The 12,805-nt window shown below is 57.4% G+C and overlaps 1 protein-coding gene and 1 long non-coding RNA gene across 5 annotated transcripts in view; one reads left to right on the forward strand and one right to left on the reverse strand.

Annotated features, from left to right (window-relative positions):
- The window catches only part of LOC102965412 (transmembrane ascorbate-dependent reductase CYB561), a 12,927-nt gene continuing 122 nt past the window's right edge, over positions 1-12,805 (reverse strand). Inside the window, exons 1-6 of one of the 3 annotated variants that reach the window (XM_042965529.1) lie at positions 11,881-11,987; positions 3,496-3,713; positions 2,454-2,552; positions 2,049-2,152; positions 1,404-1,561; positions 1-1,162 (exon numbers count right to left, since the gene is read on the reverse strand). In XM_042965529.1, the coding sequence (XP_042821463.1) occupies positions 970-1,162; positions 1,404-1,561; positions 2,049-2,152; positions 2,454-2,552; positions 3,496-3,700 (759 nt within the window). In that variant the 5' untranslated portion in view covers positions 3,701-3,713; positions 11,881-11,987 and the 3' untranslated portion in view covers positions 1-969. Of the gene's footprint in view, positions 1,163-1,403; positions 1,562-2,048; positions 2,153-2,453; positions 2,553-3,495; positions 3,714-11,880; positions 11,988-12,805 lie in introns of those variants that run through there. The other 2 variants (XM_042965527.1, XM_042965528.1) reach the window with 2 other exon arrangements.
- LOC122233428 overlaps positions 12,071-12,805 on the forward strand; it is a 19,905-nt gene continuing 19,170 nt past the window's right edge. The window contains exon 1 of one of the 2 annotated variants that reach the window (XR_006210969.1): positions 12,071-12,150. This is a non-coding gene — a long non-coding RNA (uncharacterized LOC122233428). Of the gene's footprint in view, positions 12,280-12,805 lie in introns of both variants that reach the window. The other variant, XR_006210968.1, reaches the window with a different exon arrangement.

A 12,805-nucleotide genomic window follows, 5' to 3' on the forward strand; every position in this document is an offset into this window, starting at 1 on the left:
TTCATGCTCTCTCTCTGTCTCAAAAATAAATAAACGTTAAAATTAAAAAAAAAAAAAACAAGATGTATGCCCTCGGCCTCGAGTCAGAGCCAGCCTGTGAGGGCAGGGACACCGGGGGCACTGGTGGCCCGGGCCCCTGCAGGGAGTGGCCAGCCCACCACCCAGCCCGCCAGTGCGAGGGGCCACCTCCTTCCCCTTCTCTCGGCCGCCAAGTACAGTTTGTCTCAGTCCTGTGCCCTGTCCCTCTCCCAGCACAGCATCTTGGGGCTGAGGACTGAAGAAAGGGGAGGCCAAGAGCACAGCTGGGCCGAAGCCACATCTCCAGAGCTTCCCAGGGGCCAGTCCCTCCCCTCTCCTGGGGAACCTCGCTCCGAATACCAACATATTTTACACATAATATCACTTGCTCTACTGCCAAAGACTGGGCCCATTCACACCACCGTGTTATTCAGACTAGTGAGACTCCTGGTTTGAATTCAGTGTTACACAAAGCAAGTCTTGGCCTTGCCAGGCCTGTCGCTAAGCCCCAGTTTATCCCACAGCCTTGTGCTCTCTGCAGCCACTGGACACGGCCCAGCATCCGCTGCCTCAAGGGGAGAGCCACCCTGCATCTCCTTCAGGGATCTGTGCCTTTGTGACCAGGACTGACCACCCAAAACTCTACCCAAAGCTTCTTGATTTGAGGGGGTGACAGCGACAACAGGGGCAGGGGTCTGTGCATGACTAACAGGACTCTAAAGCAGCAGCAAGGAGAAGAAAGTAGAGGAGGTCAAGCCCTAAACCCCGGAAATCAGCGCTCGAGGGGGAACGCTGCCCCCACGGTCCCTACCGACACTGCCGAGCCCTCCCCGAGAGCCACCCGGCCTAAAGACGGCCTCGACAGGGCACGGCAAAGACGCCTATCAGAACCTCCCGGAACTGAGGAGGCCAGCCGCAGCCAGACCCTCCCCGTGGGACAAGGGCAGGCCGTCACTGGGAGCTGGGGCTGTCGCCCTCGGTCAGCGTCTTGAAGTCCATGGAGAGAGCTTGTTCCTCCGCCTGGGGTGGCCGTTTCCAGTCAGCGCGAGTCAAAATGTAGAGCACAGTCACGCCGAAGCCGGCCAGCAGCAAGCCCAGCATGTTGGCCAGGACGCCCTCAGGCTCAAACGTGCTATACTTGGCCCTGCAGGGTTCGGGTGGAAGGGAGAAGCCCCCCGAGGGGTCTCGGTCAGGCCCAAATGCCATTCACACCAAGGCCAGAAAGCTGGCGTGGTATTCCAGTCCCAGCCCCACCCGTCCCCCACCCGGAGAGGAAAACCACTGCTTCGCTAACTCCACAAGAAGCTGCCTCAGAAGGCAGAGGCCCAGAGACGCAGAGGGCGGGGCTCCGTCTCCCAAGGCCCGTGGGGGCACAGGACACTCACCCAAGTTTAAACAGCAGCGCCTCCTTCAGGCCCAGCAGGGCTGTGCCCACAGCGAGCAGGAAGATGGTGGCGCCAAAGAAGATGTGCTGCGGGCGGTAGCGGCTCCGCAGAGAAAACGAAGCTCCGGGGAACAGGAAGAAGCCAAAGCCCACGAGCCACTACAAGGAAAGGCGGGGTGGTGCCGGAGACCGAGCCGGCCGCGTCTGACCAACCCGAGGTCACCCCACGTAGGCCGTGTCCACACGCAGTCGGGGAACCCCTCCACCCACCGCTGGGCCTTCTTCATCTCGAGAGCAGGGGTGGGGGGAGCAGCAAACGCTTATGGGAAAGGTCCTGGCCCCGGCACTCGAGGCCGATCTCGGTTCATCGCGCTCGAACGCTTGGAAGCCCGGGCCCGTGGCCAGACACATGTGCCGCGTCAGCTGGAAGGCGGCCTGGGCCTGAGGCACCCTCGCCTGGGAGATCCTGGCTTTCGTACCCACTTGGGGATCTGAAAGCAGCGTCCAACCGTGCTAAACACCTCCTTCACTCTCAGGCACACGCCCGGGAAAGCGGGCCCTTCCGTGGCACAGGCGGCCCCGCCGTGGCCTCGCGCGCCCCCGCCCCCCCACCCCCACCCCACCGCCGAGGCGCGGAACCGCCCACCTGCACGAAGTAGAGAACAAACGCGAGGATGCCACACCAGCTGTGCAGGCTGTACAGGTCAGCGTAGCCCTTCTTCCTGTGGTAGTCGAACACCGCCACCAGGCCTGGACCGGAGAGAGGGGCCGTGTGAGGACAGGGCTGGTGGGGAGGGGAGCGGGTGAGGTGACCCAAGGGAAACCCAACCAGCCGGGACTTCTGGGATCTGGTCCCAGCTTGAGGGCTGCCAGCACCCAGCGTCCCAGCCGGGGATGCCTGGGGGGTGGGGGATCGCGGGAGGGATGGGGACGGGACCACAACAGAACCCGCGTGGAGACCAGACGTGTCAAGCGGCGACCCCCCCCCCCCCCCCCCCACCAAGTTAGAAGCAGAGGTGGGGGAAAGGGAAAGCCGTGCCCAGGAACTCACCCACCAGGGCGATGATGAACGCGAAGACGTGTAGCAGCCCGTGCAGGACTTTGGTTGTGCGTTTGGTCTCGTTCCTGAAGACACGGTAAACCAGCAGGGCTTTCAGGGAGTGAGAAAGGGAAGGTCAGGCCCGCCTGCCACAGGCAGCGAGGAGACGCAGCTTGGCTGGCAGAGGTGATCCGCACCAAGGGCTTGGCAGGGCACCCCAGCCACAGGCAGTAGGACGGGAAACAGACTCGGTGGGGCCCGGCGGGGGCCCTCGGGTAGGTGTGCCCTAGCGCCCCTGCCGCCACCACTTTCTTATCAAGTGTCCTGTGTATTCTGGGCTGTGTCCTCGGTTCGTCATGCAGTCACGCTGAGGTGTCACCAAGCTTCTGAGTTCACCTCTTAGCTCTGATGGTCCTCAAATAGTCCAGTATTGAAGCTGAGCAGATACTCACTACCTTCCGCAATCAGGTTCCCTAGGTGGGGAACCCGATTCCCAAGCTAATCCCCCTCACAGGGCTGAGCCGGACAGGGCCAGGTGGCACGGGGAATGCCTCTTAGGAATCTGCTGCTGGGGAATGGCTGTCACCAGGACCGCCCCTAGGAAGAATGGGTCAAACAGATCCAGATCCAGCTTTCCTGTTACCAGAGCAGGCCACACAGAAGGCAGGGTGGGGGCCAGTCACAGGCTCACTCCTGCCCCAGAGAGGAGCTGCAGCTCTGCCAAGTCCACCATTCCCCCAACACATACACACATGCACGCGCACACACACGCGCACACACACGCACACTCACCGTTTTTCTTCCAACTTCAAACCACCCCTGCAGAAGCCAGCCTCAGCTCACAGCCCAGCCCCTGGGCTGCTTGCTCTACACGCACACCCCTGGATGCTCCACAAGCCTCGGGCCCCTAGATTTGGATGCCTGGTGTTCCCAGGCCCCAAGCCAGCTTCCTTCCTGTCTTTTCTAGAATCTTAGATGTGTCTAAGTGCAGGAGACCCCAGGGATGAGAGGGTTCCTGCAAACCGCCGCTCTCAGGAGCAAGGGTGGGACTCACCATCTCCCTGCAGGAAGATCAGGCCTATGACCATGCAGAGGGGATGCACGTTAAACTGCAGGACGCCCTGCCAGGCGATGCCGCCCCTGTACAGACCGAGCCAGGCACCGGTCGTGGCCACCGCGATCAGGCCCAGCAGCTGGGAGAAAGCTACGTAGTAAGGCAGCGCCCTGGGGGTGGCCGCCAGGCCTGCGTGGCTCTCCATGCTGAGGCAGCTGCTGGAGGGAAAACAGCAAAGCTCAGAGTGGCCCACAGCTTCCAGAGGCTACGTCCCGGCCTCCCGATGCCCACTGCCCCCTTCCACCCACCTCTCCCGGCCCCTGTGCTACAGCAGTGCTTCCATCCCTTCCCGAGATTCAAGTACAGCTCAGCAGAGGTGCCCCGCTTCCCCCAGAGACAGACAGGCCAGCACCTGGCCATGAGATGCAGTGAGGGTGCAAGCGAAGGTCCTTCAGATTCAGAGGCGGGGGGACGTGCCCGTGCCTTGCATTGTTTCCCAAGGCCCTGGCTTTTCTCAGGTGGGGCTCACAGAGGAGGTTCAGAGAAGTGAGAAAATCCCTTGAAGGTACAGAGTTAGTCACGGTTTCTCCTCCAGATGGGTCACAAGTACGTCCAGAGAGAACGAGAAAGCTGACATCCCTGCACCCATGCACCCAGTGTGTGGCCGTGTGGCCGACAGAAGGAGAAATCCTGCCCTCCCCAGGAGCCTGGGTGCAGCCCCCACAGCTGCCCCCATGCTCTGGCCCTGCCTGAAGACGACGTGGGGAACAGGAGCAGCCCCACAGCCTGCTCCCCCTGCCACAACTTCCTCCCCCCACGCTCAGGGCCTGCCGGGTCTGCACCCCTACTCAGGACAGGGAGTAGCACCTTGGCATTCAGAGCCCATGGGGTGTTTCATACACATCACTTAATTCATAACCATCCTGTATGGGACAGTAAAGCAGGTAGTTACTGTCCCTATGCCATAGATAAGAAAGTGGCAGTTCCAGGAGGCTTGGGAAAGTCTTGCTCAGGGGTCTATGCATGTGTGCCTGTGTGTGTGCACCTGCACGCATGTGTACGTGTGTGCATGTGTTTGTGTGTGTGGTAAGCGCATTTCCTGGCTCCTCTGCCCAGTGCACCCCCATGTTAGCCTCCCCCAGGGTCAGGATGACCTTCACGCAAGCTCTTCACCCTGAATCGGATAGTTCTCCAGACCCGGAGCCCAGGCCTGGCCCACACGCCCAGTCAGGAGAGGCAGCCAGGGCACGAGGCCGGTGATGAACAACGATGGCCTCCTCCACCTGTCTGCCTCGGTGCTGCAGGGTCCCGAGCCCACAGAAAGAGGCTCTCTGCCCGCAGTGTCCTGGGCTTTCCAAGCAGCAGTGGAAACATTCCAGAGAATGACAGCGGCGCAGAGACATGGCCTAATGGGTTCTGGGTCTCCCTCTAACACCCAGCGCTTGCTGTCTCTCTCCACCCTGTACCGCTCAAGAACTAGTGTCCAGTCGGCCCGGTCTTCTACTAGTAATTGGGGAGGTCTCTTTTTACCCCCCGATTCTCTCTGCCACATCTGAAAAATTTTGGCAACTTCACCATTAAAAAAAGTTGGGGGCAGTGGCGAGTGTTACTAATGCATACTCCCTACAGTAAAATACAGATTAACATAAAAAGGGAAAAAATTACAAGTAATCAGCATTTTCATGCGTGTCCTTACATCCTTTTTTTCTACAAACATATACATTCTTTTATAAAAACAGAGACATACCGATTTCTAACCTGCTTTTCTACCTTAACAGTAGATCCTGTGTATCTTTTCCTGTCCATGAATATACATTCACATCATTGTCTCAATGACAACACAAGACTGCACCATACAGCTGTTCCACACTTTAACCAAACCCCAATCCCAACTGTTCAACATTTAGCTAGCTTCCAGTTTTTCACTAAATAAATCACACCATGTGATCACCTTTGCACATGTGTCTCATTAATTCCTAAATGGAGAAATGGAATCCTGCAGCAAGGCTATGTTCTCGTTTAGGTTTTTGACATTTTATCAAATGATCTTCCAAACATACTCCCATAGCAGGTGGGAACACCTGTTTCCAGAAGCCCTGGCAGACAATGAACCCCTATTTCTGAGACTCTTGCCACCGTCCATATCTGTCACCTTTACCCAAGGCAACTCCTACATCTAGGGCCAGTTCTGTCCTCTCCCCCAAATACAAACCCCACTTCTAGCTACCCACCATACATCTCTACCGACATCAGCAAACACTTCAAACTCCTCCGCACATCCCTAGTCAATTCATCTGCCCATCGTCGTCATAACCGAATCCAATCCTGACCTCGTGCAGGTGACCACTGCGGCTGTCCTCCTGGTCCCGACGCTGACACCTCTACAGACAGGCCACCGAATCCTCGGGGTTCTCCCCCAGGGTCCCCACCATCACTTCCCTCCTGGCCATCTTCATTGCCACCACCCCAGCCAGAGCATGGAGCTTCCACCCCAATCTCTGTACCCCTTCTAACCCGCCAGACCTGCCAGGGACAAGGACGAGGACGAGGCCAGTTCCCCAGCTCATGTTGTCCCACCTTGTGCAAACGGGGGCGCCTGCCAGTGAAATGGCAACACTTGTAACACGATCCTAGCTCAGTTTCCATCTGCAGCCCCGCATCTTCTCACCAAGTCCACTCAGCTTCCCTGGCTCTCACAACACTCTGCCTCACTCCCTGCGCCTCTCTTCCGGCTCCCTGCCACTCACCCTCCCCTCCATCCACCTGCCCCACAACCTGAAAGGGACATTTCTTTCTTCTCTGTCCCCACCTCTGCATCCCCAACGCTGGCCTGGAGCCCACTTACCCCCGTCGGCAGTCTGCCTGCCTGCCACGAAGCTCGCCTGTGCCTGTCTGCTGTCGTGCCTCCTCCGAGGAACGCGTCCTACTCTTCCTTGGGTCTCCTGGGGATCTATTCCTCTGCCTAACTCTAACAGGAAAAATCTACCGGAGAGAGGCTGTCCTCGGGTCACTTGTTCTCTGTCCTCCCCGCCTTTATTAGATTTATCCCCAGAGAGCCCGGGGCACAGTCAGAATCTGATTAGCTCTGAATCAGGAAGAACAGAAGGAACGTGCTCTGCTGCTGGCAGACCTGCCACAGCTTCTCCCAGCCCAGCAGAATAACCAACGACAGCAGAGGGAGCTCAGGGCCGCAAAGGGGATCGTCGCCCCTGTATCTCGGAGCTGCTCTGTGGCCGGGCAAGCCAGAGCCAGCATGTTTCCCTCCCGGCCAGTCTCCTAAGGAGGCAGACGGAAACCAGAGCAAGGTTCTCTTCAGGGCTGTGATGTTATGACTTATAAGAAACATATAGGATGGGGGCACCCGCGTGGCTTAGTCGGTTAAGCTTCTGATTTCAGCTCAGGTCCTGATCTCACAGTCTGTGGGTTCGAGCCCCGTGTCGGGCTCTGTGCTGACAGCTGAGAGCCTGGAGCCTGCTTCGGATTCTGCGTCTCCCTCTCCCTCTGCCCCTCCCCCCTCTGTGCTCCTTGTGCTCTCTCTCTCAAAAAATAAACATTTAAAAACTTAAATATATATATTTATTAAATTAAATATATATTAATATATATTAATTTATATTAAATTAAATATATATATATGATGGAGCTCCTAAAACTTCTAAAGCTCCTAAAATTTCCCAAGAAAGCCCTAATGCTGTCTTCTGTTATGTTACTGAGCCCCCTAGATAACCTGTAGATGGGGGGGGGGGGGCTTGGGTGCCAGGGGAACTATGTGACTGAAGGCTGTACCTTTGAGTTCCACCCCTCAACCTCTAGGGAGGGAGAAGACAGCAGATTTGTTCAATCACCAATGGCCAATGATCTAATCACCCCTGTCTCTGTGCTGAAGCCTCCATTAAAATTCAAAAGGAGCTTCCAGGGGGGAGGACGGCTACCCTAGTTCCCTGGGGATAGAGGCTCCTGTGCTCTGGACCCTTCCAGACCTCGCCCTACCTACCTCTTCAATCTGGCTGTTCCTGAGTCACATCCTTTTGTAATAAACCTAATAAGTAAAATAACTCTCTGAGCTCTGTGAGCTGCTCTAGCAAATTAACTGAACCTGAGGAGAAGGCCATGGGAACCTCTTATCTACAGCAGGTGGGTCGGAAGCACAGGTGCCAACCTGGGTTTGCGACTGGCCTCTGAAGTGGGGGCAGTCTCGTGGGCCTGAGCCCTTAACCTGCCATCTCCAGGTAGACAGTGTCAGGATGGAGTTAAATTGTAGGACCTCAGTCAGTGTCTGCTGTGAACTAGGGAAGTAGCTGGTGGCACTGAAAAGAAATCACACTTTGGAGCAGTGAGGTGACCACACGGGGGGCTCTGCCGCTCTGCATTGTACACTTCCGCCCTGAACTCCCCAGGAAGGCAGACTGCTGATGCCATCTGCACCCACCGCGGCAAAGAGCGGGGGTGCCCGCTCGTGCTGGGGACATGCCAGGGGCCTCACGGCAGACTGTTTGTTCTCCATATCTATGAGTCTCTTATGTTCTGTCCCCCTCCCTGTTCTTACATTATTTTTGTTTCCCTTCCCTTATGATCATCAGCATTCTTTCACGGAACCTTCGCCATACAACTGTGGTGAGAGGAGTGCTGTCCCAAATCAATGCGTGAGGACACTGGGGCTCAAAGAGGATAAATGACATGCCCCAAATTACCAGCAGCAAATAGCTGCTCATTTGTTCATCGAGCCCCTGCCGTGTGCTGGCAAATACTGCTGGACACCGGAGCTATACAGATCAGACTTGATCCCTGCCTTCAAGGAGCTTACAGACAAGTTACACAGCAGATGCAGATTTTCTTAGTAAAGGGTAGTAAGAATTCAAGCCACAAGTTCAACTCAGGCCGCCAAGAGCACTTTCCACTATACGCACGGAAGACAGTTTTCCCCACCTTAATACCTTGAGGTGGCACTCCCTGAACAGCTGGCTGTCTGGTGGCAGTGTGGCTTTGCCGAGAATCTAGGGTGGAGCTCTCATGCTTTCCAAATACTGAAGCCAATCAAGGATCCAAATGGGCATTTGCCAAAGAAGTCGCTTTGAAACAGAGCTCCAAGGAGGTCTCTCCCTGTCCCAGGCCAGTCCTCCTGTACCCCTCACCCCTCAGGAAACCATGCTCCTAAGGCGGTTTAAGCCCACCACAGCAACAAGCACCAGTGTTCCCTGGGAGCTCTCCTGGGAGCGAAGGAAGCAGGATGGGAACAGGTAGTTAAGAGAGACGGGGTGGCAGGAGGATGAGCCAGCTGCTCCATGAGATCTTCCCGTCAACTGCTCCAAAGGCAGCTCACCTGCCCCACCTGTCCTAGGGAACTAAGCATCCGGGTAATGAGGCAACCAGGAGGAAGCCACAGATAAAGGATGACCTTTGGAACTATGGAGGACCAATCCATCTCCCCCACCCTCCCTTCCAATTTGATGGTGATTGCAGCCCAAGTATGAGGGATGCAGGAAAGCTCACACCAAGCAGACCATCCTGCCTCGGGCAGGCCTGTCTGTGCCTTGCCTACAGGTGACCCCGCAGTCCAAAAGTTCCGAGTGTGAAAGATCCAGATTCCTTCAGCAATGGCATTCACCTGTTGCCTATTTGGTTCAAGTCATTGGCAACCTATCTTTGCGCAAGGAGGGGCTGCTTCCAATTGCTGAAGAGAGACCGCATCCTGCTGACTCTGGCTGGAATCCGACCCATCCACAAACACATTTTGCATGTGCAAACTTTGAAAGCAGTTGAGATTCACTCCCTAGCAAGCAAATGCCTTTGAATCAGGCCCCTTCATTTCCCAAACCAGACAGTGAGAACACTCTCTTCCCTGCCAGCTGGGTTGGCCCCCAGAACCCCGGGCCTCCTTTGTTCCCAGAGCAGAAGTGTGGGGGGCAGGATCAAGGGCCTTGAAGCTGCCACTCACCACCCCAAAGTTCCCCTCTGCCGGGCAGACCAGAGTTATGGAAGCAGAGGAGGCTCTGATAGCCCTCAGAGCCCCTTACACAGCCACCCTCCTTCCTGTCAGAGCACAAGACGGGGGTGACAGCTCTGGCAGCTTCTGGAACTTTGGGCTGAGACAGTCACCCCTCCCCTCCCACACCAACTTGCAGTCAGACTCCACTTAATGTCATCAAAAAGGGACAGGAGATACCCGCAGGGGTTGAACGTGCTGAGAATCACTCTCCTCATGCCCACAGTTTTGTTAAAAGGCCACCAGGCCTAATCTCATTATGAGGACCAGACACTGCCCATGTCCTAGAGCCTGGAGGCAGGCAGCCTGGCCTGGCTGCAGCCCTCCTTGGCCACAGCAGGGTTTTAATTGGGTTAGGCAAGATTATATTGGGGACAGAGGTTACATCTTTTCTAAGATCTAACCAACCCTCCCTCCCCCCCCCATTGAAGGGATGACTCAAGTGCCCTAGAATGCCCCAGAATGTGATGGAAGAGAAAGCAAAGTGAAGGTTGAGCTGTCAGGCAGGGCCCCAAGTAGCCCGCAGGAAGAAAGCAAAGCCTGGTTCTCCATTAGGTACAGTGGGCTTGGTGCCAGGGTTTCCAATACTTGTAGGGACCCACAAAAAATGTTATGATTTCTGCTAAAATCAGAAGGAGAAACAAACTTAGTGCTGAAGAAAATGTTTTAATTTTTAATCTGGCCTGGATTATACTTGTCTTTATACCAACACAATTGTAAAATATAGGGTTTTTTTAATTGTTGTAAAATATAGGGTTTTTTAAAAATTGGTATTATTTTTAGTGGAAGAAGGGTCCCAGCAAGGCAAAAGTGCCTACGACCCACGAATGCAGCTCTGGTCAAACGGATGTATTTTTAAAGCCAGCCCCTCTGCATCTGACTCTGCGGTCCTGGTCAAGCCAAGTCCCCTCTCTGAGCCTGCTTCCTCATCCACAAGATAGGGGATATCGATAGTCCCCTATCGATAGTCCCACCTCATTACTCACTGGCCTGGCAAAAAATAAGCGGATAAATATGTAATAGCGGTTAGCAAAGTGCCTGCCACATGGTAGATAATCAGATAACAGTCTAACAAAAACTAAATCCCGTCCTGATAGCACCTTGGGAAGAGTAAGGTGAAGAGTCACACATCAGAAGTTGTTCACACAAGAGGTTTGGGGCCACAGAGAGCCAGATGGCAGCACTACCCCCTCTCATAAATCCACACTCCCCTCTGTCCACTCTCCGTCCCCCACTGGGCAGAAAACCCTGGATCTGGGGCAGCTTTCTCCACCAATACCTTCTGGTGCTGCTGAAGCACACCGCCTTAGCAGAAGCCCAGCTCTGCGGGCCCAGGCAAGGCGGCCAGGGCGGGGAAGCCGTGGGGCAGGCAGGCTCCACCTCCAAGTCCGGGAGGCTCCTCCTGCGTGGGGGTGGGGTGGCAGCAGCCCTCTCCCCATGTGGGTCTCACTTTGGCACTTACGAGTTTTCTCTCGGTATTTTCTGCCTCAAACCCAATTTCAGAAGAGAAACCAAGGTATCTAAGAGAAGGTGGCAAAGCTTTGGGATTTCTTCATTTGCTGTGAAAACAAATAGAACCCAGACATCCTGAGACGAGCTTCATTTAATGAGATTCAGAAAATCCTCAAAGACTGCCAAGTTCCGGGGTATGACGGAAGAGAGGCCACCTCGAGGAGAAAAGCTGGGGACAGGGTCTCCTTCTCTGTGGAGCCCTGGGGGAAAGAGCAGGCAGAGAGTGGAGGTGGCCCTGCCATCACCTAGGTGTCAAAGGCAGCAGGGGACCCCTTCCTCCGCTCAGTTCTGCACCCCCTGTCCCCACAGCTCAGGGGCCTACCAGGCCCAATCCAACGAGCCAGGATTTCCCAAACGAGGAACTCCTACCCTCACACCACTAAGCTGCGGATGTTCCAGAACAAGGAAGGGATCTCCTAGCTAGCCATTTCACCCCCAAGAGGAGAGAGGCGAAGCTGAGGGAGGGCCCGCCACCAGCAAAGCAGTTGGGCCCGTTTCAGGTTTCAAAAGAACAGTCGTGGCAAATGGTGGTTGATCCACATCTACCCCAGCTCGTTTCTAGAACGTGGCAAAATATCAGCCGTGAGCCCACTGACAAGCGTGGGGTCACCTGCCGCTCGGTTCTAACTTCCGCAGACTGGCACGGAGGCTGAACCAGGGCCAGAGGCCGGCAGCTCCAGCAAGGAGCGCGGCCAGCTCTTCCACCTCCGGCGCAGCCGCGTGGGGCTCGGGAGCAGCTGAGGTGAGGTGAGCGGCGGGTGCGGTGGCGGATGCGGGACTCACGGCGGCTCGGCGCGGGGGGCGGGCCCGTCCCGCTGCGGGCGCACCTGGGCCCCCTCCCCGACTCCGCGCGGGGGCTCGGCTCGCACCCACCCGCCCGGGCCGCCTACCTGGCCGGGCGCCGGGCCCGGAGCTCGTCCCCGCCGCGCAGCGCCCCACCGCGGACCCACAGGCGAGCTTCCCACGCCGCGCCCCGGCCGCTCAGCCGGTTCCGGCGGCCGCGCCCGCCGCGGAGCTACGGCGTCTCCATGGCGACAGGGCGGCGGGTGGGGCGCAAGGCGGGCGGCGCGGCGGGGGTCACGCTGAGGGCAGGGGGCGCCGGAAGTCCTTCCCTCACGTCCCCGCGCTTACTGCAGGGCCCGGCCGCTACTGATGCCCAGGTGTGTGGACGCGGCCCCGCCAGGTCCCGGGCCCCGACCTTGACGCCGCGTGACAGGGACTGCGGCGCAGGGCGATGAGGGGTGACAGCCGCGGCCACCGTGACCCCGGCCTTCTGGACCCGAGCTCGGGTAACCTCCGAAATCCGAGCCTCGCGACCCGGCCTACGGGAATCCCGCGTTCAGGGACGCAAGGGGGTGTGCGACCCCGTGGGTGTGGCGGCCTCCTGCCCAGGCCTGACGCGGAGGCCGCGGGCGCGGCGGGGGGGCGCTGCGGAGTGGGGACCGGGACCCGGGAGGGGGACTGAGCCCGGGAGACGACGGAAGGAGCTGCAGGCCGGGAGAGCAGCGGCCGGGCCTCGGCCTGGGGTCCGCGCTTCCAGATTCCCTCCCTCCCCCTCTTCACTCCCACCACCTTCCCCTCCCCCTCGCCCCGCCCCGGGCTCAGGTGGCCACTAGGTGTCAGACACGGCCCGGGCCTGGGCCCACGCTGCAGCTTCTGCAGCTCTGGGGGAACACACCTCCTTCCTCCCTGCCCCGAGGGAGATGTCACCGTACCGGAAGACTGGACTCACCACTTCCCCAGTACCACCCTCCCGAGACACACACACACACACACACACACACACACACACACACACACACACGGTGACTTTTC

The sequence above is a fragment of the Panthera tigris genome, chromosome E1 (assembly GCF_018350195.1).
Source record: "Panthera tigris isolate Pti1 chromosome E1, P.tigris_Pti1_mat1.1, whole genome shotgun sequence".
Taxonomy (NCBI): Eukaryota; Metazoa; Chordata; class Mammalia; order Carnivora; family Felidae; genus Panthera; species Panthera tigris.